Source organism: Hermetia illucens, chromosome 6, assembly GCF_905115235.1.
Source record: "Hermetia illucens chromosome 6, iHerIll2.2.curated.20191125, whole genome shotgun sequence".
Classification (NCBI taxonomy): Eukaryota; Metazoa; Arthropoda; class Insecta; order Diptera; family Stratiomyidae; genus Hermetia; species Hermetia illucens.
In genome coordinates, this window is record NC_051854.1 from 59,006,874 (window position 1) to 59,034,797 (window position 27,924).

Sequence of the window (27,924 nt, forward strand, 5' to 3'; positions counted from 1 at the left end):
GTTCTTTGCAGAGTGGCTAGTTTACAGCACCTTAGTCTACCACACTACAGATGTCGATGTTCGCTTACATTGGTATAATGACAACGATATATATCCACATTACGACCTGAGATAAAGGTCCGCCGACACATCGTATAAGCCGTGAGAGTTCGTTTCATCTTTATTTCTAGATGTTTGTTCCAAATAAGCTTTTGTCGCATAGTGGTAAGTCGATCACCATAGTCCACAGAAGTGGCGATAGCACATACATCGATCATATACTTCACAGAAGCAGTGATAACTCACCACTTTTAGGGGGCTAGCCTTTTGTGGCTTCTGTTGTTACGTAGCGATAAACACCCACTTCAGCGCACAGTAATCTCTTTCATCAACTTTCATCAACACCATGCTCTCTGGCGGCATCACAGAGCTTTTGAACGGCCGTACAAACAAACACCCTTTCAATGTCCACCAACACCCATTGCGTACTCGCCTTGCAGAGTTGCATATTCTATCTTTTAAGCCAAAGACTGAAGAGCAGACTCGCAGGACTTTCCACGTTAATAAACATGTTGGTTTTCATTTAGTGGGTGCGGCCTTAGCGCCTTCTCTCCAGACATTTCTGCGAAAATGTTGTTAAACTGATTTGCCTCAAATACTTTGGATTTGAATGGTCGTCTTTCCCAGGCTTAGGTATGAAGATTACCTATACCTTCTGCCAAGAAGAAGGCCCGTAGCCCAGAGCAGGACACGCTCGAAAAATATTTCTTAGAAGTTGCTCCAAGTGCTCTATACCATCCTCTAGCATGGCTGGGAAAATGCAGTCCATGCCAGGTGCTTTGAAGTGTTCAAATGATAGTATAGCAGCCCTTTCCCTTTCATTGGTAACAACTGCTCACGCAGTGCCTCAATTACCCTTGCAACACCTTCATGCTGAAATATTTGCAGAAACATCCAATTTTCTTCCTCTCACTTTTGAGATCTGTCCTCCCAGGTGGTGTACTTCTAAAAGAGTCTACATAGATTCAACTCTGGAGTTCGTAAAAGTACCATGCGGTTTTCCAAGAGAGTCCAACTTGGCCAACTCATCCTTTTTGAGGACTTTGTACAGCCTGAAAGTTTACCTTTTACCTTCCAGTTCCTAACGGCATGCTCTAAAGGAGTCTCGTTTCGAGCATTTTACGAACCTCTTATATTCACGCTGTGAGTTGCGGAAGTTTAACCAGTCTTCACCCTTATTGCTTTCGCAAGCACGATTTAGGAGTCGTCTGGCTCATTTCCTAAGTTCTTGGAATTCTCGGTTCCGCATTATACCGCGTTGGCCTGGGGAAATAGGACAAGCCTCTTCAAAGCACTAAAAGCATGCGATTCAGAAATTCCAATTGATCCTCTATCGACCAAGGCCACATCCTTCGTAGGTGGTCATCTGACCAGTTGAAATGATAAAATCAAACAACTTCTCTCCTCTAGAATTGCATTTGCTATTGCCCCAACAAAGATGCTGCGTGTTCGCATAACAACTTATTAAGAGGGCACATGATTCTGCATACACTACCAGATCCCTTAATTCTTGCGTCGACAGAGGACACAAAGAATCATAGGGTAAGTAAGCAGAGGCGACTATGACGTTTCTCCTCTTACCATTAACTTGACTGAAGCAAGGTCCTGGGAGCAGAATTTTCTTAGCATGGTCGCCTTTAACAATTTTGACATCAGAACGCAGGCTCTCGGCCTCGACGATCTCTCATCGAAAAAGATCCTAGTCTTTACTGATCCTATACCACCGATTTTTTTATAACAAACCCATGGCTCTTTAACCTGAAATATATGAGGACAGTCCTGCAACTTTGAAAGCCTTTACCGCCAGTAGATAGGAATAGGCTTTGACATGCTGCAGGTTGATTTGAGTAACTCTTATGTTTGTACACATAAGTGCAGTCTAATATGGAAACCACCGCTAACTGAAAAGTCTGCTGCATTCAGTGTGAATCTCATGTGAGTTACCAGCCTATCCTCACCTTCCGCCAAAAGTTTTCTTCCATCCGATTTCTCTGGATACCGCCACACTTGGAGTGTAGCAACACCCATGTCATCATTTCCGAGATACTTCTCCTTCTTTCGCAATGCCTTCCATTGTCGCCGGCTGGGACCACTCGTAGGTTCACGGTGTCCGGGCTGCGTGGATTTATTTCCACATACCGGAATTAGGTCAGTTGCGCCCACATCACCAGCTTCCCTTTCTTCCACTTTTCCTGGTAGAGGCGGAGGCAAGCCTGTAGTCCCTACTCCTTTGCGGCGAAAGATTCCTTCTGCCGAGCCTTCCTCTCCCGTTTTTTGGAAGAGTTAGGCAACAGTGTCACCGACTGGCCGACCGTAGTTTGGTTTCCACTTTATTTCATGATAACTGACTAGTTGCGGAAAAACTGTGCGGAGGAAACCATGAAAATAAAAGAAGGAGCTCCATATCCCCTAGTTCCGTTTCAAATGCTTCATCAGAGTGAACAAAACCGAAAGCATTTAAAATAGTATAGATTAACCAAACCGATTGTTTCCCGATAGACTACCAAATCAGCCACCTTCGAACCATAATGGCTCATCCCGACCACCTCCCATGTTGAGTACGATAATTTTGTACTCCTATTTTGTCAAGCAAATTAACACTATTATAACAATATAACTGCGAAGCGGACGTTTAAGCCCTTGTTAACTTCTAGCTATATTTATAACAACCCTCGAAAACTTTTGGGCTTGCCTAATTGAAATCTTGGGAAATCTGAAGAAAAAAAAGGGCACTTTTAGATTTCGGAAAACCAAATACCGCTGGCAGTTATGGAAGCAGATTATGGTTTACCCACAGTGATCCCAATCCTTATAATCATCTCCATCGACTGATACTTATTTTTCCGTACTGAGCGAACTTTTGTAGTTAAGATTTCTTGGGAAACTAGGGGGAAAAGCTGCAATTAAGTGATTATTTCCGGTTGACCCTTGGTTGTGGATGACCTGTCAACTTTCATTTTTCTGCCTTTTCATCGTCAATGGAATTATTTCTTTGATTGTGTAGGAATTTTTGGCAAACTCAAGCTCTTCTATGAAAAATCTAAGTTTAGACTAGAATTTTCCTACACATTCAATTCAAACCAATCCCCAATAGATGGAATGGAATAGGAACTTACTAACTTCTGAAAATTCAGCCATATTAGGAACGCTACTTTGAGAAGGACGAGAGGAGTAGAATTTATTTTACTCAGATTTTCCTAGCCAGCCCGTGGCAATAACGAAAAATGATAGGTCTCTCATCCAACAACCAAAGATCTGTTTGATGTGGCCAAATAATTATTTTCCTACCTTTCGCAGCCTGGCTCTAACTAGAGGAAAGGAACCTCCCAATCAATAGGCTTCTGCCGTAGTTGGAAATCGCGTCACGAAATTTGTCTTGAAGCTAAACTTTTAGTGTGTAATACGTTGGCAATGCCTACGTTTAGAATGTTACTGTAGCTGTTGAGCTTCTCTGCCTAGAGGAGGAGTATAAAAATGATATGCTCCCAAGCTTAAGGAATCCAAACGCATGAGCGCAGAAAGATTTCTATTGATTGCTTTAATAGAGTTTCTCTTAGAAGGCAAAAATGATGAATTCATTGGTGTATTTCTAGGTAAGAGCTTATAGTAGTTCAGCAAAAAGCAATATTCGAAAGGCTTTAAGGGCACCCACAGAAAAGCCTTCAAATACACCTCATTTAGAATAGAAGAAGGTTCATTTCATTGCTGGAAGGAAATTGGTTTAGACAATTTGTTATTACCTTAGGGCTGTCAACAATTGGATTTCTTATCCCTTGTCATGGCTCTTGATGATAAATAGCTTGCTGCGATTTATAGTACTATACTATGATACCCCCTCTCCTTTGTGAATATAGGGTTGTAGAATTCACTCAAAATATACCCTGGATGCTTGTACTTGGCGACTAAAAGGGATATAGATTTGTGCGCAAACAAACTGCAAACTTCAGAACTTTTGCTACCGAAACATCAGCAATACCTTCCATACCTGTAGAGCTCACGGTTATGACTTTTCAGAATCGTCAATAGTTGATGATTTGAATGTGCCAATGTTTCTCGACGATTATATCGGAACCCCCAGAAAGCTTGCTCGCTTCAACTTTAGCGGTACAGACTTGACATTTGGAGTTAAGCGAGGTAAAGTGGTGAAACTCTAGGCAGCCCTTCTTTCACTCCTGCGGCACTGCGCCGTTGAACTCTGGCAAGCCTACCGAGGGTAAACTCGATATAACGCGGTATCGGATTAATACTTACTGTACCCGTAAGGAGCGCCTTTTTGCCTTAAGATGTGGTATCAGACAGAGCACCAACTGCGAGATTTCGATCCAAGATTAGGAACATCCCAAAAGCGCACATCAAGAGAGAGTTCTGATGCAGGGAAAAGGGAGACCTTTTATGAGCAACTCAATTCAAAAGGGGAGACGCGATCTCGAGCAGCTTCCACAGCTTCCACCGCCTCGTCACTGTGGGTATATTTGCGAGCACAGAGTATGCCATGAAGTCAGTTCAGTGTCAACTGACCGGCAACAAACCTCTGATCAAGTCGAACACATTCCAATCGATAATCGATTTAGAAGATGTCTTCTAGATGTGCAAAATAAAAACGGGCCTAAACCCCTGCTATGAACTTAGATCCCGAAGCTCAACATGATTTGGTTACCGGACTCGGCTATCGTTCACAAGTTAGAAAACTGTCTTCCTGGTCGGAGAGCAGACAGGTGAAATAGCTCCCCGGAGAATATTAAGGAGCACCAGGCGGCCTCAAATGCGAAGAGGGAGTCTCTACTGCAGGACGGCATTCCAGAGAAACTATTAACTATCAAAGCGGTATATGATGGTACAAATTGACACGTGCTGCATCAAGGTAAAATATCAGAGGAATTTGAAGTCCAAAGCAGGGCCCGCCAGAGTTGTATCTGGTTGCCGAAATCATTTCTTCTTGCCATCGGTCACTTTCATCTAGCAGCCTTGTCCAAAGGATCTTTCCCAAAGACCTCGACTACACTTATGTCATCCGTTTGCTCCTTCACCTAATCATAGTCCTTGGCCAAATGGATTTGGGAAGAAAAGTAAATAGATTTGAACTCAAACACAAAGAAGGTTCTCAGTCTAGTGAGTCATCGAACTTTCCATATATGCATTAATGGACAGAGCACCGAAGGCATTGACCAACTTGTATACATAGCGTAATTTCTGCCAACGATGATACTGAACTTTATGTCACTCAATACATTAGCAGCGGTGTATCCGACTTATCTTAAACCTGCCCCACTATCAAGTTGAGACTGTTCTATGTTGATGTTCTTTTGTGCTGAGAAGCACATGGATATCTTTCTCACAAACTCAAAGCCTTCGTTAAGACTTGTCTGAGATGTATTAACGGAGTACTCTGACCTGATAAAATTTCGAACGAAAAACGTGGTCGGCGTACAGGCTAGCTATTCGAAACTTTACCAGCTTCTAAAAGGGTAATGATCCTTATACTATCCCATGGAGAAATGCGAGTTGTGGACTGATCTATCTGCATCTGAGCAATCGCAGCTTCTCTAACTTTACGAGTCATTCTTGAATTCATGCAAATGGCCCAGAAATGAAGCAAAGTGGAAATTCTGGGGGATAATGTAATGACCTTTTGCAACCCGTATACTTGTCACTACAGTTCCCTTCATATCCTCGACTTAAGCTTACATTCAGCGACATGAGTCCATAGCCGTAATTGCCGTTCACAGCAAACGGTTTTAACCATGTTAATCTTTCTTATTGAGTCAGTTAGGTATATGGTACTGAGTTCTCTGACTTCCAGGTACGCTGCTAGGAACCTGACCATTATTAGTCTGTTCACATCATTCAAATAGGCTATAAGATACTAGAATTAAGTATTTCTATTGTGAAGTTCGCTGGAAAGTGTCAACAAATCTGAAGGGCTTTATGTTCTAAAGAAAAGGTTGTTCACCTTTTTCATAATTCTGAAAATGATACCGATGAAGGGAATATTATACTTAGACGTTTAGGAAAAAAATAATAGGCATACCCTCACAACCAGCGAGAAGCAGTAATTATGAATTATTTAACATCCGGTGAAATTCCAAACCTTGTGAATGATATAGCTAGCCACCGTAACATGTGAATACTGACTATTCCTTCAAATAGGGAAGAGAAGAAAAATTATCTGGGCCAACAAGGCGCTCCGGATAGCTCAGTGATTAGAGCACTAGGTTCACTGTTGGCAGTGGGATTTAGATCGTGACTTGCTGTCGGATACCAGTCGACTGAGCTGTGAACGAGTACCTGAGTCAAATCGGGGTAATAATCACGGGCGAGCACAATGATGACCACATTGCCTCTTACAGGGTACTGCAAACCTGTAGTGTACCGTTACGGAGTTGAATGAAGTGCTCAAACATGCAAGGCCCTGATCTAATCAACACGCTTCAACTTAATATAACCGCTGTCCTTGATGGTGTCGTTATGGAATTTTTCAATGCAGCTCTTGCAGTCTCTGTAAAGCTGTTAATTTAACTCATCCTAAATCTGAGGTATTTCTTCATGAGTGGAAGAAGATTATCATTTAAATTCCAAAGAAAGCCACCCGTCTTGAGTGCGAAAATGGGGGGGGGGGGGGTATTTATGTTTATGTCACCAGTGAGATTTGAACCGCATCCTTCCACTACGGCACAAAACTCTAACTACTTGAGCCATCCGGACACGACACAGGATAGCACAAAATGCCACATATTGCATCGAGTTAAAAGCTAAGAGGAGTCCAAAGCGAGTCCAAAGAGTCCGTCAGATTTGTATCATGTCATCGACATTTTTTTTTATTCTCGTAATCGACGACATTTTTCCATGCTACCTTAGCCGGAATACAGTAAAGAACTCCGTCGGCATATAGACAAGAAACCCGTGGTCGTATTAATCAAAAGACGGAATTGGCAGTGGATAAATCACACATTAGGAAAGGACGACAACTCCAATGTCGGTAATGCCGCGTAATTTAACCATGTATTCTAGAATGATCGACGAGTGGGTCGCCCTAGAATAGTAGGGCAGGAGTACAAGGTTCTCGGAATCTTGTGGAGAGAATTGAAGCACGTTACCCCTCGACGGACAGCGTGCAGGTATGCCTAACATATTACTATCGATAAGGAGTTTTACGGTGAATAGGTTGAAATATGATATTCTATATGTAGTTAAACGGGTCCTAAGATAGAACCCTGCACGTAACAGTGCAGCGCCCAATTTTAGAGTTAAGCTCACATATCGATGTGGCTGCCCGTTCTATATATTCGAATATACATTTGTTCCACTGATCACGTATACTCTAGTTATTCTGCGGCCTTTTTTTATCTCCGTCCCTTCATCTCTTCATCTCATCTCTTCATATATTTTGCTGCTATTTTACTGTTCATCTGTCCCTTATGCGTTCCAATCACAACGAGTTGGGAAAAACTATTTATTCAGAGAGTTGAACTCTAATAAAGTCACTATTGCTTCAGCAGTATCCCCGTATAAATTGCTTGTTAAAATCTCTCTGGTCGCACAGCTTTCGATTCAATTAATAAACATTCCTAAGTACTTCCCCAAGTGATTAGTAAATCTTACGATAGGAGCATAAAATGTTCAAAAACCACGGTAACTTCTATACTTGATACGTGTTCTAACCTCAACGAGCATGATTACACTGAAGACACCCTGGGACTTCTTCTACTAAGCCATCGAAATTCCAAAGCGGAGGGCTAGGAAAAAGTTTAAATACTTTATAATAAAGAGTTGAAAGGCTCTGGTGATGAGCACTTGACCGTAAAACAGGAATTATTCAGGTTTCAGCATTCTCCCTTGAAATGTGAAGATCCAAAGATAAAATTAAGACTTCATTGGACATCTTTATACTGAATCTGCGCTTCAAATTGCAACCTTTCTCTCCGCATTTACAACTACAACCTCTTCAAATAACATTAATCACTTCCCTATTTAATACCTAATATATCAGCCCACCTATCACCTTAAGATAATTTACCATACCATTACCATCTCCTGGTAACATTAAAATGTGGCTCTTCAAAAATCAACGTTACTAATAATAACAAATCGCCTTGAGTAGCTTACGGATTGCATCTTACCACACTCCTTAACTGGATGCATCTTTCTACTGTATCTTTTTGCGAAATATTACAAATGTACGATGCATTTGTGGAAAGTAATAAGTCTAAACTAATTATATCTGGAGTGGCATCTGCAAACGAGGCAACGGACCGACTCCGTAAGTGCTGGGAGTTCAGTCAGGTTACCTGCCCATTTGGGCTTAAGTTTAAATACAAAATGCATAGTTACAACACTTATTATCGACGATTTGTGATTTTTAACTGACCAGCGCTAATGTTCCGAGGCTTGGAGTTGAGGGCATGCAAAAAAGAAATGATGCTGGGATTGATGGTAGGTCTATAGTGAACTGGTACTTTCTAGGAAGATACAGAGCGATCTCTCGAACAGCGATATAAAACTTATACTTGACGTAGGAACATCACCAAACGGTATCCTACTTTAAAGTTCACACCAAAGGATAAACGTCATATTAAGCCAAATGACCCTCAGGAGCTGCTTTGGGAACGGTTTTCACCTTCCTGCTCCTCACAAATGCACCCTTAAGCTCAAGTAACATCAAACCCCGACCATAGAAATCCTCAAGTTCCTAGTGAAATCTTCCAGTGCAAATCTTTTTTCTTATTTAGAGAAATTGCTGAAATGAAAGCCACAACAAAACATTTTCCAGCAGTAGACAAAGTAACACAATGGAGTTGCACTGAGGTATATTTTCAAGCCAGCACTGTTTGTTATCCAATCTAGATAAATAAATAACAAGAAAGTCATAGAAATTACTGAAGAGGTTGAAACAATTTTAGGAATCAGGAATAACAAGTGCTTTTTCACATTCATGGTTGATACACCTCGAAAAGAAAAGGTTCAGCAATTAGTCAATAGGAGTTACCTTTGCAGGTAAGTGGTTAGATACTAATGCAAATTATCTTGTCATACATATAGATTTTTCCATTTCCTTTTCAGTTCACCCCAAATTTAGGACGGAAATATATTGGCTGACTTTACCATTAGATGTATGAACCGAGTGGAAAATGATAGGACGATGACTACGATAAATATTTGAATGAAAAGAGGGTGTGCAGAATTCATATGAAATTTTTTTAGTCTTCATTGAGATATAAGCCCTACCGACTGTTGGGTTATTTCTTTATAAACGAATTTAATTTGTCTATTCACCCTTTTACTAAGGATTCCTTGGCAACTTCACCATAGGCAACAGGCCTACCAGAAAGGCAAATCCACGGAGACTTACGGCAAAAATTTAAAAGGCGATGTTCGAGAAAGAATACGGCTTTGGCGCATGGCATTCATGGATACCGAAGGACACCGAAGGTGCCTTCTATTATGCCTCCCTCGCGACAATTTGTGATGCGGCAAGACAGCTTGGAACCGAAACGCTGATAATCAGTTGGATCCTCCACATGTTAGAGTGGAGAAAACTCCAAGTTAACGTGGAAGCACCATATCCAGGAACAATATCAGAAATCCTGCAGATTGCTCTGGTGCTGTAGGAATGCGATAGGTATGTAAGACCTTGGGACTTTCACAAAAACCGATATACTGGATGTATACATCCATAATCCAAGAAAAGTGTGCATACCATTTACACTGACTTCGTGAAAGCCTTCGACACTGTAAATCCCAAGATACTTCTATCCAAACGCTCGTCCCTAAACGTTCTCATATCACTTGTTTTATGGCTTGACTCTTACCTTTCCAACCAATCCTGCCGCGTTTCTTTTGGGGGCTGTACTTCCCACTCCTTCTCCCCCTGTTCTGGCTTCCCACAGGGATCTATTCTGGGCCCTTCGTTATTTTTATTTTTTATTAACGTCCTTCCTTCCCTCCTTACTTGTCCCTGTTTGCTCTATGCAGACGACCTTAAGCTGTTTTCCGCTATATCGTCGCCTATGGACTGTGTTTCCCTTCAATCTAACCTGGACACTCTGGTTCGTTGTTGCTCGACTAATGGTTTAGCGCTAAAATCTGCACCCACTTCTTTCTCCTACTCTCTTAACAGACATTCCTTATCCTGCTTAAATTCCACTCAAGACCTCGAAGTCACTTTCGACAATAAGCTCCGCTTTGACACCCATTGCCTCGATGTCATCAATCGAGCAGCAAAATTGTCAGTTTGTATAATTCGCTCCTCCTCTGATTTTGACTTCATTCAACCCTCCTTAGCTCTCTTCAATTCCCTCGTGAGGAATATCCTCCGTGATCTGGTCTCCCTGCCGTAACTGTGATTGTCTTGCCCTTGAAAATGTGCAACGTAAATTCACCCGTTCCCTCTTCTTTAAGAAAAGCTTCCATCGTGCGGATTACCTCTCCCGCGTCTGCTTTCTGAACCTTCCCTTCCTACAACAGCGTAGATCCTATCTGAATCTATGCACATTCTTTAAACTTTCCTCGGGTCTGATGGACTGCTCCGCCGCCGACGAGATCACCTGCCGTCCTGCGTCTTATAACATGCGTAGCGCAGACATTTTCAACGTGCCCTTCACAGAGCTCGAAGTCAACTTTCGTTCCCCGATTCCTAGGCTTTGCCGAAATTATAATGCAGAACAACTTGGTCCTTTTAACTTCCCTACTTTAAGTAGTTTTAAACGTAGGATAAGTTTTTTGCTTTCTCCTCCTCCTGAGGACAATAATTAATTGGAATTTACTTTATTTGTTGAACGTTAAATTAAATAAATAAATAAATAAATAATAGAACCCATTTTGATGTATGCATGCATGGTCAGGTGGCCAAGACTTAACTTTACTAACAGTAAGAAGCTACTAACGCAGTTTCAGTGACTTAGTTGGCTAAGTATTACTGGAGCAATGAGTACTAAGCCGACTGTGGCACTTGAGGCTATCCTAAATTTACCCCCCATTCATTTGGAGGTGAAACGGAAAGCAGCCAACGACGCATATAGGCGCGATACCATTGGGGCGTGGAAAGGCGGCCAATCACATGATCACGCGTCTATCTGGAAATTCCTTAACAAACATCCGGTACCCCAGATGACGACCGATCATATGGTTTCCAGATTCGTCTTTGAAAAGATATACACTGTCGTAATCACCGAAAGAGAAAAATGGTCGACAGCTGGCCATGAGTCTCTTCAGATTACAGGTCTAATAATCTTCACCGACGGGTCACTCATAGAGGGTGGATCGGGCACAGGGGTGTTCTCGGGGAATCCGGTTATAGAACTGGCCCGAACCCTCGAAAAAATGTCGACCATATTCCAGGCGGAGATATATGTCATTTCATTGGCAACAGAAGAATATCTGGGACTAAAATGGAGGGGTCGCACCATTCGAATCTGTTCTGACAATCGGGCGGCATTATCAGCACTAAATAACAACGGCCATTGGTGGCCGACTGAACGAAACGTTCCTGATGTGGGTGTCGGGGCACCCTAACATCGCTGGAAATAAGGTAGCTGACAGACTGGCTCGCCGAGGGTCTGGATCCACAATGGTGGGGCCAGAACCAGCTTTTGGAATCCGACCATCTACTGCCAAGTCTACTCTGAAGGGGAGGGAGGAGGAGGAGACGGCCCTGCATTTTTTATGCAGCTGCCTGCCCTCCTCAGATCTCAGACGAAGACACCGTGGCAAGGTTTTCTTCAATGAAAAATCTGCACACTCTCCATCTCTGGAGAATGTGCTTAGATTCAGTAAAGCCTGCGAACACTGTATTCGGGAAGCCATTGAATAGGCGATTTACGGGGACAGTATTATACATTAAGCCTAACAAAGGCCTGAGTGCTTGGAGTTGCGGTTCCCCTCCGTAAACTAAACTAAGAAAAAACTAAGGGTTCCTTGGTAGCCAGTTAACTTGCAGAAGTAAACGCTACGGCTAACGAGAGGGGATGAAATTGTGAACTGTCATAAGTTGGAGGCATCTTCGAGTAAACTGAAAGGTTGCTGCATCCCCTGTGTTTAATCTTCTAAGCATATGTTTCAAAAGTCATCGTTATATTTCCACGCTTGTCTTTTCCAAGTTTATTTTCATTTTATAAAAACAACAGTTTGTTCGTCCCAATAAGTGAAATATATGTTAAAGGAGAATTTTGCTGAAAAAAAAACATTGGCCTTACATAGAGCTGCTCACATTCAGTTCTGGCAATCATAAAACGCGGATGTATATATGATTACAAACACAAAAAACACCCTCCAATCCTCTGAGCGGCGCCAACCCAAGACGAACTTTTACATATTTCCAAGTGGTTTAGGATTACCTTTAGATACTCATGTCTCAACTTCTTAATGTACCCAACATACCCTGCTTGAATCATGTTGCCTTTATTGCTGCTCACTATATAACTATCTGCTTGCTTCGGCATAACCCTTCTCAACTTCAGGTTCTACCCTCCAAAGTATGATATTATGTCCATCGACTTATACTTTGATAGAATTCCCTTTTCTGAGGTTTGTAATCATTATCGCTGCTGACTCTTCTGTCAGCATAAAATTGTTCAGCAAGGGCTTAAGCGACCTTACTCTCTCTTCTCACTTCCTCATCGTCTGGATATTTTGTGAAAACAACTATGGCTAATTGCTACCAAAGACCAATATAGAAACATATATTCTTGTGATACCTGTACTTCAATTATGTTCTCTCTGGGTCTACTTTCTTTCTCGCACCAGAATGTTTTCTAAAAGCTGGTTTTCAAACGACTTTACCAAATTCCCAAAATCACAGTACTATCCTCTCCGCGAACGTTTCAACACCGGATAACAATTTTTCGTTAGTAATTTTTTCCAAATTGTTATCTGAGCTCATATCGTTTTGGTGACGCACATTCCGGCTAAAAAACGTTTTTACTTGAACTTATACTAGCGCTTGAATAGATGACCACTACCATCTCGATTGTTGAAAATGCTTCCTTCCTCATAATGTCCAATAGATAAACTAGGTAACAGAACTAACTTGCTAAGCATAGGTCAGGCCTCAGGGAACTCTGTTGAACTCCCGTACCTAACTATTGCTGCACGTTCAAGCGACTGAAATTGAAGAGATAGTAGGGAAGGGGAGGCTGCATTTCGGCAGAGTATGAAAATGCGTTGATCACTTCAATGTTCAATGGAGGAAGTATCAATAGCTAAAACACCGTAGTAGAATCAAGGGTGCCCACGACCAAATACAAAGGGAATTTTCCAGAGTAGTGGGATTACGGTTGCGGAGATGGAAACTTCAGCACTGAGTAGTGCTTCTGTCCCGAAAGTAAACTCAGAGGAAATTGTTGAAAGTGGGCAGATTAACTCCCCGCTGAGAACATCATAAATGAAAAGTGAAGAGCAAATCAGGGTAAAAGGCTAAAAGCGGAAGACGCATCTGGAAAAGGCTTTACCCAAGTAGCCTACAGAGTACGAAAAAGGTAAAGAATGGCCAGAAGAAACAACGCACTGTAGGAGACTACGTTTACGGATAACATTGGGAAATTGAACACTGGTGTGGTACTTGATCTGTTAGCACATTACTCAGAATTTCGATAGGCATGATTTCAACTGTGCGGATGCCACTCCGCAACGGATACTATACTTACAGTCGAGCAATTTATTCAGTTTAACCACCGTGCATACCCTGACATTCAACACTATATAATATATAATATACTATAAGCCACCTTCACCAATATCATACGTTCTGGCACTTTTTGGATAACGCGCTAGCAGAGCATCAGGAAAAATGCCACTCGTTAGTGGGGTTCCTTCTAAATATAGTTATTCTTTCAAATAGTTGATCTAAAGCTGAGCCAGCTGTTTAATTTTTGTGTTTGAAGAAGAGCAACGCATTTTTGCAACGAATAGTTCAAAAGGTTCCAGGATGGCCGAATTGGCAGACGATCCGCGTTCAGGGCACCCAATAGTTTCGACTGACTATGACCATGTTGATCCAATGACCTTGTACGTTCGAATCCCCGTCTATCCATTTGGGCGTATGGAGACGTCATAGAAACAAACATGACCGAAAAAATCCCGTTATGTGAAATTTCATATCGAGTTGACTGAAAGGGTTTGCCAACCGAATTTCTTACTAGAGATGGAAGTATTAATCGTCTCCATTGAGATGAAACCTTGAAACATGAAAGGATCTTAAAGGATGGACGGCGTCAAGACACAAGTAAATTAGTGCGAGCAAAACAAATAGTGTCTGCATGCTGAATATTGATACGCTAAATGGAAAAATGGAACTCGCAAGAGCCCTTCGGAAAGGACGAATTGATATTTGCGCTCTATAACCAAACTCGATTAACTGGTACCAAAAGCTGCGATATAGAAAGCGAATGCGGTAAAACTGGCTATAAACTTTTATATTTTGCTAGTCAACGGGAACGGGAAAACGATTTAGAGCAAGCAATAAGTAAGGTGAACGTATAGTAGATTAGGCGGGCACACATGATCATGTAGGTTGTCCAACAGAATGTTCAAATTGCCGTCCGATCATTCTTGACAACCGTATTCGCAGCATCATCCAAATAACCATGAATCAAGCCGTGGTGTATCAAAACCGCTTTTTGTGCTTGTCGATGTCAATGCAGGAAGCGCCCTCTTACCAATCCTCTTTGTTCTTGTTATGGACACCGTCACAAGGGACATCCAGCGTCAAACGCCTTATACACTGCTTTATGCAGATGATGTTTTCCTTGTGCCTATTAGCCAAAGTGATCTCGAACAACTTGTCCAAAAATGAAATGATCCCCTTATGCAAAAGGGTCTCAGATTGAATCGGAATAAAACTGAATTTGTGACGATCCCCATGAAGCAGGCACAATCACTGTCAGCGGAAGTCACCTGCTCAGAACTGACCGATTCAAATATCTCAGGTAAATGCTGTCAGCCAAAGGAGAACTGCGGAAATGGAAATGCTTCACGCATTAATGCAGCCTGGATGAAGTGGCGTTCCACAACTGGTGTTCTTTATGATCGACGTATCAACGAACGTCTCAAATCTGAAATTTACTGCAATGCCGTTCGTCCCGTCCCTATCTATGGTTCTGAGTGTTGACCGACTGTAAAAGACAATGAACGGCGTCTTGTGGTAATGGAGACGAAGATGTTGCATTGGACTAATGGCGAGACACGTTTTGATCTCATCCGAAATGAGAATATCCGCGATCGATATAGAGTTGCACCGATCGTGGGAAAAATTACTAGACAGCCGTGTTTAATATTATGGTTATGTAATTCGCGCTAACGAGAATTTACTTGCCAAGCTTGGTCTAAACATCGAAGCCAACAGTGGCTTGATACGCTGGAAGGGGATTTGAAAGCCTCACGATTGCATCCAAATCAGGCCTTTAATAGAACAAAATGATGTAACAGCTCACAGCGATTTGACCCCGCTTGTGAACCGCACAAAGGCTGAAGAAGGAAATAAGTACAACATCACTAGTTGTATCAACACATTACCTGACTACCGGGAACCTGTATTGGCTGTATATTTATCTGAATCCTTTAACTCTACAACTAAATATAAATTAACTGAATCCTAATGACATACCTATAACCTGTTAAATCAACTAAAAGCTGGTGACTTCCCAATAAATATCAATTCAGGAAAAATAAACTAAAGCGAGGTTAAACGGTGCAATAGAGAAGGAAGGCTGAACATCAACCTATCAATCTAAAGTCCTAGGTTGGAATACTAATTCCGTCTTGTATTGGATGTTATTCTTATCCCATTGCTGCAGAAACTAAAGAAAACCTCATAGAACATCAAATAACAGAACAAATAATAAGGAACTAATAGCAAAGGAGATAATTGCACCAGGCATTAAAAAATACCTAAAATTATAAATCTAATTTCAAAAAAAGTTAAGATTAAAACTGTTAACGTGAATACTTTCCGGAGGAGGAGGACTGGAGCGATCGGAACGACGATATGGACGGCGCAAAAGCTTGCTTAGCCTCCTATACCATATCTACTGATCACAGGGACCATATACAATCAACTACCAGTGAAACTATATACTGTCCTCCACTACCCCATTTTAACATCTGATCAATCATCATACATTTCAAAAATCACTTCCCGGCTATGATCAAACGTTTAGAGCTGTGATCTGGACCTGTCTTTTAAAACAAGAATATTTTCAAAAATTTTGCGTACTTCCAAGCAAACTTCTACACCCTTTCTAAATCTTTTATTTCGAATTCGCAGAAACTTATATATGATTTAGGCAGATTTACATATATTTCTTTGTATTACATTCAGATATTTCCATGACTATCAATTTCCAAAACTAAACTACAACCAATGCCAACCAAAGGGACGAAAGTCCAATCTCTATTACAACCGTTGCGAATTGCCTTTACTAAAAAGCTAATAACCTACTTTTCGATCTGCAATTAATTACCAAGTCAGAGGCTATAAATCTTAACACTGTTTCACAAGAGGTAGATACGCTACGGGAATAGATACTCTTGTGTTTGTACAATGCTGATTTTTGCCTGCAGCCTATTCTCGTACGAGTCACAACACATAGCGATCTAGCTGCAGACATGAAATGATACTGAGCTCTTCTGTATCTAACAGTCTGTACTATGTCAAAGATATATCTAAGTACGAGTATATAATCCAATGTTCGCTTTTAGAGGATAGAATTAGATTTAAATCAAACGAAAAAAAAAGATACTAACCTTGTTGGAAGTAATTCGCCTTCCGAACATAAACGCAAACAAGTGCCATTAACTGTAGTTGGGACAATCTTTGTCGCGTCGATTGTGGTAGCGGCAACAAATCACGTAGATTTGCGATTTCGGCATTGATTAGATCCCTTCGTAACTTTGATGCTCCTTTTGTTGATTTGTTTGTATCGAATCTGAAAAGATAAGAAAGAAACAAGAAAGGCAATCCGTTAGTCAAGTGCTAATTCTAAAAAGATGATAAGAGGGAATGGGATACTTGTAGCAAGTATTATCATTCTGACAACATAGGCAATGACACTTTCGTTGTTTCCCATTTTTCCTGCAAGAAGCCTTTCTGGGTTATTGGCTTTTCACCTTTTCATCGAAAGCTTACTGGCTACAAACTTTGCGCACTACCAACTGCCCTTGAGTCATTCCACCACCAACAAACAACTTACTATACACCATTATCATCCTAAAATGACTACATTAAATACTGCTCATTCCAAACAAAGAAAGCCTTCATATCTGTCAAGGACCTGTCTAGAATAAAACTTTCTTTAGTCTTCATTTCTTTTCAAAAAGGATTCGTCATTTTAATAATCTTCATCTTTCAAAAATTCAAAAATGTCCTCACACTCGGGTACCCCACATTCAAGGGCATACGATTCTGTCTAGATAGATACATATGTACATACGCATGGTGAATATTCTAGGAACGAAGTACTAAGCTATCTAAAATGACTCTATTTGGTCTATTGTCCCCAAGAACCTTACTACAGCTACAATTTCAAAGTAGATGCGAAAATGTAAAGTTCTTCTTTGGCATCAAATTTGCATACTTATCAAAACTTCTTCTCAGAAGTACATACATGGATCCTGTCACCTAAAACAGGCCTTACAAGAGGAAGAACCATTTGGATATTGCCAGACTTTTTCAAATGGTCAAAATCTCAGACCTCGGTATGGAGAAAGAATGAACCAAGAGGAACTTTAGCTAACCTTCTCTTATACTCTCGCCTTCCAATACCTAACTTCCTAATATTTTCGTGCAGATATCCTGATTTATTTTCGAAAATTAATGGAACATCTATTCATACAACTGGTGTTCCTTATGATCGACATGTCAAACATCTTAAATCTATTATAAAATTTACCACAGTGTCGTCCGCCGAGTCGCGCTCTATGATTCTGGGTATTTGCCGACTATAAAACATAATGAACGGCGTCTCGCGCTAATGGAGACGAAGATGTTGCGTTGGACTAGTGGCGTAATACGCCTTCATCACATCCGAAATGTGGATATCCGTGATCGACATGGGGTTGCACAAATCGTGGAAAAATTTAGACAGAGACTTCTTCGATGGTATGGTCATGTAATTCACGGAATTCACTTGCCAATATTGGTTTGAACATTGAAGTCAATAGTAAGTGACCAAATGGCCGGCCGAAACAACGATGGCTTCATACGCTGGATGAAGATTTGAAATACTCAGATCAGATCTTTGATAGAACAAAATGCCGCTGCCGATCATGACGGGCCGACCCCGCTTGTGAACGCGACAATGGCTATAGAAATGGAAGATTAGACGTCCCTAGACTTTTGAAGCTGTAATACTTCAGGCTACTAGAAAGCTCTGAAAATCGTGTTCCCTTTTACTATTCTTTCAAGATAAGGAGATACCAGCACGCCATCCAAAGTTCTGAAAATTCTTTGAAAAAATTGAAAACTTAAGAAGCCAAAAGTGTTTTAACCGGGCGTAGTGAGACGTTAATATTACATTTTATAAAATTTTACCAAAATAACAAACTACAAGGAAATTTCCGTTCATTACTTTAAGACTCTTTTATCAGAATGTGTCCTGGTTTTGAAGCACCACAACATCTCCATTTCCAAACCATAGGAAGATGATGTCATTTTAAATTCTTTTCCAGGACTTGAATTTGACGCTCTAACCACGCATTTCAATTCTATGGGGTAACCCTACTAAACTCAACTTTCAAATAGCCAATTTCCATGGTCTTAATTCAGACTTGGCGGCTATCAATTTGACGTACAATTAAGTATATATACCATTTATCCCTTGGTGGGATGTAGCGTGTCAACCACACCCACGCACTTTTATTCGCGGTTACATAAAAGGACTTCAACCCTCCCCCCCCCCCCCCCCCCCCAATTTATTGAAATCCCTACACTCCTTCCCTACCGTCCGAAGACAAGTGCACCTAGGACGTCCCAATCGTCATCCTTTTCTAAATCCAGAGGCATTGGTCAAGGTTCATGACTTGGTGAGGGAGCAAACACATGCCATCACGCTTGGTCGAGGTGTTTGAGGAGAGATGTCATAATCAGCAGCATGAAGAACATCACCGATAACAAAAAGAAATAATATTGGTAACAGGATGCGCCATCATATGTCGCTCTGAAACTGGCTATTACTTTCTCAGGAATGCCTCTCCTGCGTAGAGCAGCGAAGATCTAAAGTCTGCGCACTCTTCCAAAATGATCCGAAGGGTGGCAGTATGGTCAATCCACGAGAATCCGGACCGGATACTAGCCTACTCTCTGTGTATCAAGCTTTCGAAGTATTCCTTAATACGCTCCAGGAATATTTTAACTATTACTTTGACGCGAATACCCCTCAAATTGCCGCACTCAAAACGGGTGCATTTCTTTGGAATCTTAAAGATCATCCCCTTCTTCCACTCTCTCAGACAGGTCTCGAATACTCAAGATGTCCGTAGCAGTTGAAGTAGCAGATTTGCAATAACTGCAGGTGATGGTCGAAATGATTTCTCTTTTTGCTTGGGAAAACAACCAGTGTTCGCATGTTACGGTGACAAGCCATTTTATTTACAAGAGGAAGAACCTCACCGGATGTGATACGGTTAAGAGCCATGGTGCATTATTTTTTCCGCCTCTTCAGTTGCTTGCCGCCGTGGATGATGAGCCGACCGCTACCGTCCTTTACAAAACCATCGAAAGATTTGCAGCCGCACGTTCTTTCGTGATGCGATATACATTTCTGAAATCCTTGATTTCTACGGCATCTTCCGCTTTCCTGCCCAGTGCAATAGCAAATTCTCTCTTATAACGCATAAACTACACCAGACTTCTCGATTTTTGCTTGGCATCGAAGTTCGAGCGCATCATATCCACCATCGCTCACAGCGGTCAATAGAACCTCTTCCGTTCATCGATCCGCTTCTACAATTCCGCAGTCGACCAGATCTTATGACGTTCCTTCGGGATGCAGCCAACGATCTGGCACCCTCGAAAAAAAAATTATTGATGGCGACCCAATGAGCACCGATATTCTCAGGTGGGCTACCCAGTGAATCTATTTCCGATCACCAAGATAACTCTCGCACTAGCAAGCGACAGCTGGATCATACAAGCAATCGATGTTGAACTTGTGAGGCCGCAGCTACCAACCCTGCGTGAAGTAGCGGGCGTAATACGCAAGTCATCGTAAGGGACCATCAGATCGTAATCTTTTCTGAAGCCGATGTCAGCACCTCCCTTGCGCACATCTAAGAAACATCTCCTAAATCTACTGATGATTGCAAAGTGGCCGATCTGATTGCTGATTGCTGTCGGTCAGTTAAAACCCAACTGACGTTATAGCAGGCCCTGCTGATACACTGCTTTATGCAGATGATGTTTTCCTATCTCGAGCAACTTGTCCAAAAATGGAATGATCGCTTCATGTAACACGGTCTCAAATTGAATCTAAACAAAACTGAATTTTTGAGGACCTATTCCCATGAAACAACACAATCACTGTCAGCGGCACCGATCAGCCCAGAACTGAGCGGTTTAAATACCTCGGATCAACGCTATCAACCAATGGAAAACTATATACGTTATGAAATTGCTTCACGCATTAACGTGTGACGTTCCATAACTGGTGTTCTTTGTGTTCGACGCATCAATAAACGTCTTAAATCTAAAATTTACCGTATGTTGTCCGTCCTGTCGCCCTCTTTGGTTCTGAGTATTGGCCGACTATAAAAGACAATGAATCGCGTCTTCCCACAATGGAGACGAAAATGTTGCGTTGGACTAATAGCGTGGCACGTTTTGATCACATCCGAAATGAGGATATCCGCGCTCGTTCTGGGGTTGCACCGATCGTGGAAAAATTGCGAGAGAGAGGTGTCTTCAATGGTATGATCACCTAATTCGCGCTAATGAGAATTCACTTGCCAAGATTGGTCTGAACATCGAAGTCGATGGTAAATGACCGAAAGGCCCACCGAAATACCGGTGGCTTGATACGCTGAATAGGGATTTAAAAGCCTTGCGATTGCATCCAGATCAGGCATTTGATAGAACCAAATGGCGAAACCCATCACGACGAGCCGACCCCTTTGTGAACGGGACAAAGGCTGAAGAAAACGAAGAAGATTCTGAATATGGGTCCATGACAGTGTGCATTTCGGAATCGCTTTAATTTAGCCCCGTTGGCTCCCGTCCAAGACCGCAAATCAATTGTTACATGGGTCACCACATTCAGACAAACTGCAAGTGCGACAAAAGGAAGAACTGGAGTCCCTCGGCCCGTTAGATCACCTGAGAACATGGAAGCAGTGAGAGCGTCAATGTTGCGATCGCCACGGCGTTCTGCGCGCAAACACGCATCTGCCCTTGGACTATCCGATCGTTCTGTAAGAAGAATTCTTCGTGATGATCTTCATTTTCATCCCTATAAGATGTCGATAGTGCAGGAACTTTCAGAACGTGACTTCAATTCTCGGATGAACGCGTGTGAGCTTCTTCTTGATGTCATTCCCGAGGGTGCTATTGTTTTTTTTAGCGATGAAGCCCATTTTCATTTGTGTGGGTCGGTTACAAGATTTGAAGACCAACATCCAAGAAGAAATTGCCAACATAACACCTGCTATGCTAACAAGAGTCATGAGAAACGCCAGAAATCGATTTACGCAATGTATGGAGAATGGGGGACGTCACCTAACAGATTTGATCTTCAAAACAATGTAAATAAAAACTTTAGACATGTACCTACATTATAAAAAATAAATAAATATTTTCCGATGCATACAATAGTTTTTATTGAGTTTTGAAAACAGGAAGTTATGCTGCCGCACCCTGTAGTACCTATTGATCACAGTATCTCAAGCAGACCTATAATCGTTAGGAACTTTAGTATGTTCCCCACTTCCAGATGTTTCAGCTTTGCATCTGGTATTAAGTATTCCCCCAGATGTCTCAACCTGCTTTGCACAAGTGCCGGACACTGTCCCAGGACGTGCATAGAGGTTTCGTCCTCCTCCTCACAAAACCTGCAGGCAGTGTCCGTAGATATCCCTAGCTTCCCTAGGTGATAGTTCAGCCGACAACGACCAGTGAGAATTTCCACTATGATTCGGAGGTTCTTTTTGGTGAGGTTTAAGCAATCCTTTGTACGCATGGGTTCGCATCCCCCAATAAGCACCCTGGACTGCTCCATCCATGGTAGGCCCGCCCAATATAGTTCCCTCAACCGTTTCTCTTCGTTTCTTAGATTCATAACCATGAAACCGTTTTCGATTCCACAGAAGGGTTCTGGCCCGTGTAAAGGCATCCCTGCTCCCTTCTTGGCTAGGTCATCTGCCAACCCAGCATGGCCTGGAACCCAAAGTATCCAGACCTTGTTGGACGAGCCGAGTGTATTCAGTCTCTCAAGGCATTCCCATTCCCCCAGTTTAGAGTTCACCAGCCTTCATCGTTGCTTGGCTATCGGTGAGAATAACTATGTTCTGCCCCCTGTAGTTCATTTGCAGATTAAAGGAGGCATATTTGTCTATGGCGTATATTTCCACCTGGAATATGCTAGTGTACCTGCCCATTGGCTCAAAGTACATTTTCCTTGGACCAATGACACCGGCACCCGCTCCCTCTGCTGTGAGGGATCCGTCAGTGTACCAAATAATCAGTTGCTGGTTTAAGCCGTATGTCGCAGCCACGCTCTCCCAGTTTGCCTTGTTACTCCAACGTGTTTCAAACTTCTTATCGAAGTGAAACCTCATTGTCATGTTGTCCCTTGGTATCAGTAATTCGGGATACCGCCTAGAAAGGATATCAATCTTCCTTCAATTTAGGCAGCTCCCCGCCTCACTCATACTACCGGCCATCCTGAATATTGATCACCTTGCATGCACCTGTATGTGCAGATGGAGAGGGGTTAATCCCAGAAGGACCTCCAGGGATGCCGTTGGGCATGTCCTCATTGCCCCACTGATGCACACGCAAGCCAGCCTTTGGAGCTTATGTAATTCCCTGGCTTGTGTGTTGAGTTCGGTTCTTTCTGCCCAGATTACCGCTCCATAGGTAATCATTGGCCTTACTATTGCAGTATATATCCAAAGTAGCATCTTCGATCTGCAACCCCATTTTTTTCCTGCTATAGATCTGCAAGTCATCAGAGCCCTCGTGGCTTTCCGACAAGTGTTTCCGACATGTGTCTTCCAGAGTAATTTTTGGTCTAGCGTGATTCCCAAATATTTGATCTCTGTTTCTCGTTTCACCTCCATATCACGTAATGTTATGGCTTTCAGGTTATCCAGCTTATGCCTCCTAGTGAATGGTACTATGGTGGTTTTGGTTGGGTTGATCCGCAATCCCACCTTCCTACACCAGGCACTAGTAACCCTTAATCCAGTTTGGATTCTATCACATAGGGTATCTTCATATTTGCCCTACAATGTCGTCCGCGTAGCCCTGGACTTGTATTCCAGTATTAGTTAACACGTCCAGGAGTTCATCCACTACCATACTCCACATCAGCCTTGAGTGGTGTTCATGATAATGGAGTTTGTACCTGTTTGTACCTCTATTTGTCTGCTTTCTAGCATTTTGCCCATCCAGAGTGCCAGGGTGTTTCCCACTCCTTTGCGGCTCAAGGCATCCTGTATCTCTGTGTACCATGTGTTGTCGAATGCTCCTTCGATATCCAAAAACGCGCACAGTGCAATTTCTTTTTGTTTCTATGGCGTCCCATAGTACCTCTGTCAGCTGATACAGAGCAGTTTCAGTTGACCGTCCTGCCCGGTAAGCGTGTTGACAGTGATGTAGGAGATTACGCTTTAGAACGTTAGTTCTAATATCGTTGTCTATGACCTTCTCCACCGTTTTGAGTACAAACGATGTTAGGCAGATTGGTCTGAAAGATTTTGGGTGAAAAGCATCCTTTTTACCCGCTTTCGGAATAAAGACCACTTTTGCCCGTTTCCATGCCCTTGGTATGTAACCCAGTGCTGTGCTCCCCCTTACCACCCTCAGAAGAGACTCTAAGATTATTCCTAGGCCTCTTTGGATAAGTGCTGGGAAAATGCCATCTACTACGGGAGATTTCATTGGTTTAAAAGTTCCCACTGCCCATCTTAGCCTAGCTTCTGAGCATACCTCTTTTGCTAATTTCCAGCTCTCTTTCCTTCCCCTTTTATTCGTTGTTGGGGTGTCAGGCAGATTGTTGTCGCCTGCCACCGGGGAGTAGGACCCCGGAAAATGGGTTCTGAGAAGCAGGTGTACCCTGTCCTCCTCATTCTCGGTGAATGTCCCATCTTTCTTTTTCAAGCAGACAGAGGATATTCTCCCATCTTTGGCTACAGCCTTGTACAGCCTGGTTGCTTCTGTGATCTGTTCAATCTCTTCACAGAATTCCCTAAAGCTGTTCCGTTTTGCTTCCCTGATGGGGTTGCTATACGCAGTCAGTGCATTTTTATACCTCCGCCAGGCCCCGGTTTGTTTTGCCCGGTTAAAGAGTTTTCGTACCTCTGTTCTCATTCTGGCTAGGTTCTTGTTCCACCATGGTACATCCTTTGATGACTTGACTGTCTTGGCCGGACAGCTGGCCTCATATGCGTCAATGACGATTGTGTTGAGGTTTTCCACCACCCTTTCAAATTCCACTTCGCTCCTGATGTCACCGCCCCCTTGAAGAGGAATAACAGTACTCTCTATTACCCCATAATCTCACTTCAATGGAATTCTCATAAAACCCGGAGGAAGCGAGCATTCTGGAAGTACTCGATGCTATGGTCGAAGAGCATGCATACATCCTGGAGACCAATTGTAAACCATTTTCTACAATCGTCGTTCCCGAGAGGTCAAACCCTATCCAAGATTCAGTATGTTTCGGTAGCAAAGTAGTTTCGAAATTTACAGGTTGTAGACCCACAAATTTCTGCCCCTTTTAGTTGCCTTCCATAAAATTAAAACTCCAACTCACAAAACACTTACGTTACTAACATTCTACTCCGCTTTTAATACTGAAATGGTCGGTCCCTAAGAAGGGAAGTTTTGGTCAAAACATGGTCACTTGGCCGTAGCGACGGCATTCCCTCCACATTTTTCAACTGAACTGACTCACTTTCTATCGAATTACTTTCAAAAATACATTTACATACTATGTCCTGCTGTTTTTTATGACTTGAATATTTCCATCGTGTGTTAAATGGGCACCACTTAACGTCTTTATTCGCACTTTGCTGGAATCCCAATTGATCCATGATTACTATGAACAACGCAATTTTCCGTGCGCTTAGGTACCATTTTTCGCACTTTAGAGAACATTTTCAAATCCTACTAGTGATGCAGAGACGGCTTGGTACCAACATTGTTGGGGCCTTAGTTGCCTAGGATACTTACTGCGACTCCCTGTATCCCTGTATGTATGTGCATGTCTCACTTCGTTCAAATTCGCCATACGATCGAATCGTTTCACATAAATTCACTTGATCACCTGTCCTCATTGGCCTCTAATAAGTGATAAATGGCATAGTACGTGCCATACATGAAACGAAATGTCTGCGAAAACGAAATAATTTGAAGCCGCGGTTTGAAAAGGGATTTTACGCGAGTCTAGTTATGCAAGCATGCATACTGTTAACCCTGAGATGACTAGAAGAGAGCGTATCGAGTTCAGTTCACCAAAAGGATAAAAACCAATTTGTTGCAAAAAAGCAATTAGGATGCCTAAGTCGACTTGTCTTTGAGCAACGTCACTTACCTCTTCGGTAGTGCAGAACACTTTCTTCTGCTGCAAAACTATTCTGACCAACCGCAGATTGGTTACTCGTCCTCAGTAAGTTGGATCCCTAGACCCAAACATGTTCCCAGCACGGCACTCAGGAGTTAAGCCATCAAACACAGTACACCCGCTCAGCACTCACACTTGGTGTTTCATGTTTTATGACGATAATAGCATGGTTGATGCACATTTAATATAAATCGTTTATTATCAATGATTACAGATCATTAAGCCGATCTTTAAGCGTTTTCTTATGTGATTTGGTCATAAGTTTTAGATGGACCGGATCGCGGTATGATCGCCGTCGCCAAAGCGGTCGCAGCAGATTGTATATCGCTCTTGTCGTCGGGACAAGAAGTGATAATAAAGACAACGAATATTTTCTCCTTAACTTTTTGCACTAATGATAGCTTTAAATTTTAAGCAGCGGAAAAGACGTAAGTACACACGGGTTGGTATCTTAGGGAGGAATAGTGCAGAAAATTATGAGTGAAGCTGATGTGAAGCGGATGGTGGCCATTGTGGAGGATTCAGTGTAGGAACAACTTTCGACAGGCTAAAGGAACCTCCAATCATTGGAGTGGTTTCCAGATGAAAATCCTTTGAGCATTATGTCTGGGGACAATAAGAATGGCTGTAGATGGTTTTATATTAAAGAAAGAGCTTGTAAGTACTGCTGAAATGCTAGCTCGTTCTAAAAGCTGAAATGGCCTCAGAATCCTTGACGCATAGTAATCGACTCAAAAATATACTAATGGGCAAAAGCTAATTCCAATTCCACCTTCTCCCACCTCCGCCAACTATTTCCTACTCAGCGTTCACTAGAACACTTACTGATTTGCATGGCTTTGAAGTTGACCAGCGAAAACACTTGGCCAAGTGTCATAATGTGATTTATAGCAACCACAGGCCAATAAATATTACCTTTATGTCAACTTACATACTCAGCCTAAGAACAAATATCTCAGAAAGTCAAGAATATTGACAATTGCTTGCGAAACTGCAGCCACTACAAGACCCCGGCACCCATGCCATGATACCGTGCTGCGAGTGCATGCAAACAGATTTTCTGGATGACGGATGCATTTGCATGATGTGCATATGCTTTCATGCGAAAACGGATCCAATAATTTATGCCATTTTGTCTAATTATGCAAATCAAAACGAAAGACTAGCCGCGGGGCAACGGGGACAACTGGCGCACAACAATATTTGCGCTATCGACTCGGTTGCGTTTGCGTTTTATGCATTTATGAGATTCCGCGAATGGACAAGTGCATAAACACTTACCGGATGAAATTAGCATGCAAGCTGGAACATCTTGATCCGGGCTTGCAGCTCCTATGGATGATGGTGCAGCACAGTGACTATAAAATGCAAGAACCAATGCATGAAATTCCAGCACCTGGTCAATTATGAGCGGAATGCAACAATCACTTAGCACCTCTCATTGTTGGTTTTAGCTGTTAGCATTTATTTGAGGAATAAATCAAAACCTGCAGCTTGTTAATGTTTTCTTCTCTTCTTACTCTGAATAGTTATCCAATATCTGATTAATCTTAATTGCGAAAAATTGGCCGAGTATTGTTGCGGTGGATAGGCATCTAATTGTTGAATCATGATGATTGCATAACTTAACTGAAGAATTTAAGGGGGGAGTACCGTATAGAAGGGTCTAAATTTTCGGAAGTAAATCAAGGCTAAAATTGGCGAATTAGGTATTTATTGTGTAAATAGAATTACTGAGCAGATCTTTAGCTTCAATTTAAAAACAAGTCGGGAAACCGAAAGCTCGACGCTTCATGTATGAAAGGTTTTGTTTGTTTCTATGTATATTAAGTGCAACTATCCCATTTATATGTAGCCCGTTTTATATGTATGAATTTAGCATGTCAGAGTACCCACTTTAGTATGATATTTATATGTAATTGCAGTAATCGATAGGGAAAGTATTTTCGGCCCTGGACACTGTATAGGGGCAGCTTCATGATTTTTTGGGTTGGGTATTTTCTGAGAATGGGTCCGTTAAAAAAATCATCACTGCCGGCCCCTCCCACTCCCCACCTTTCCAAGAAATGTCAAAAATTAGATCGGCATTGAAAAGTTCTAACCAAGACCTTTCATTTGA

The 27,924-nt window shown here is 42.1% G+C and overlaps 1 protein-coding gene across 1 annotated transcript in view; it reads right to left on the reverse strand.

The window, feature by feature from the left end:
* The window catches only part of LOC119660589 (neuronal PAS domain-containing protein 4B), a 402,201-nt gene that overhangs the window by 202,391 nt on the left and 171,886 nt on the right, over window positions 1-27,924 (reverse strand). Inside the window, exon 3 of the mRNA XM_038069258.1 lies at window positions 16,774-16,955. Coding sequence (XP_037925186.1) covers window positions 16,774-16,955 — 182 coding nt within the window. The remainder of the gene's footprint in view (window positions 1-16,773; window positions 16,956-27,924) is intronic.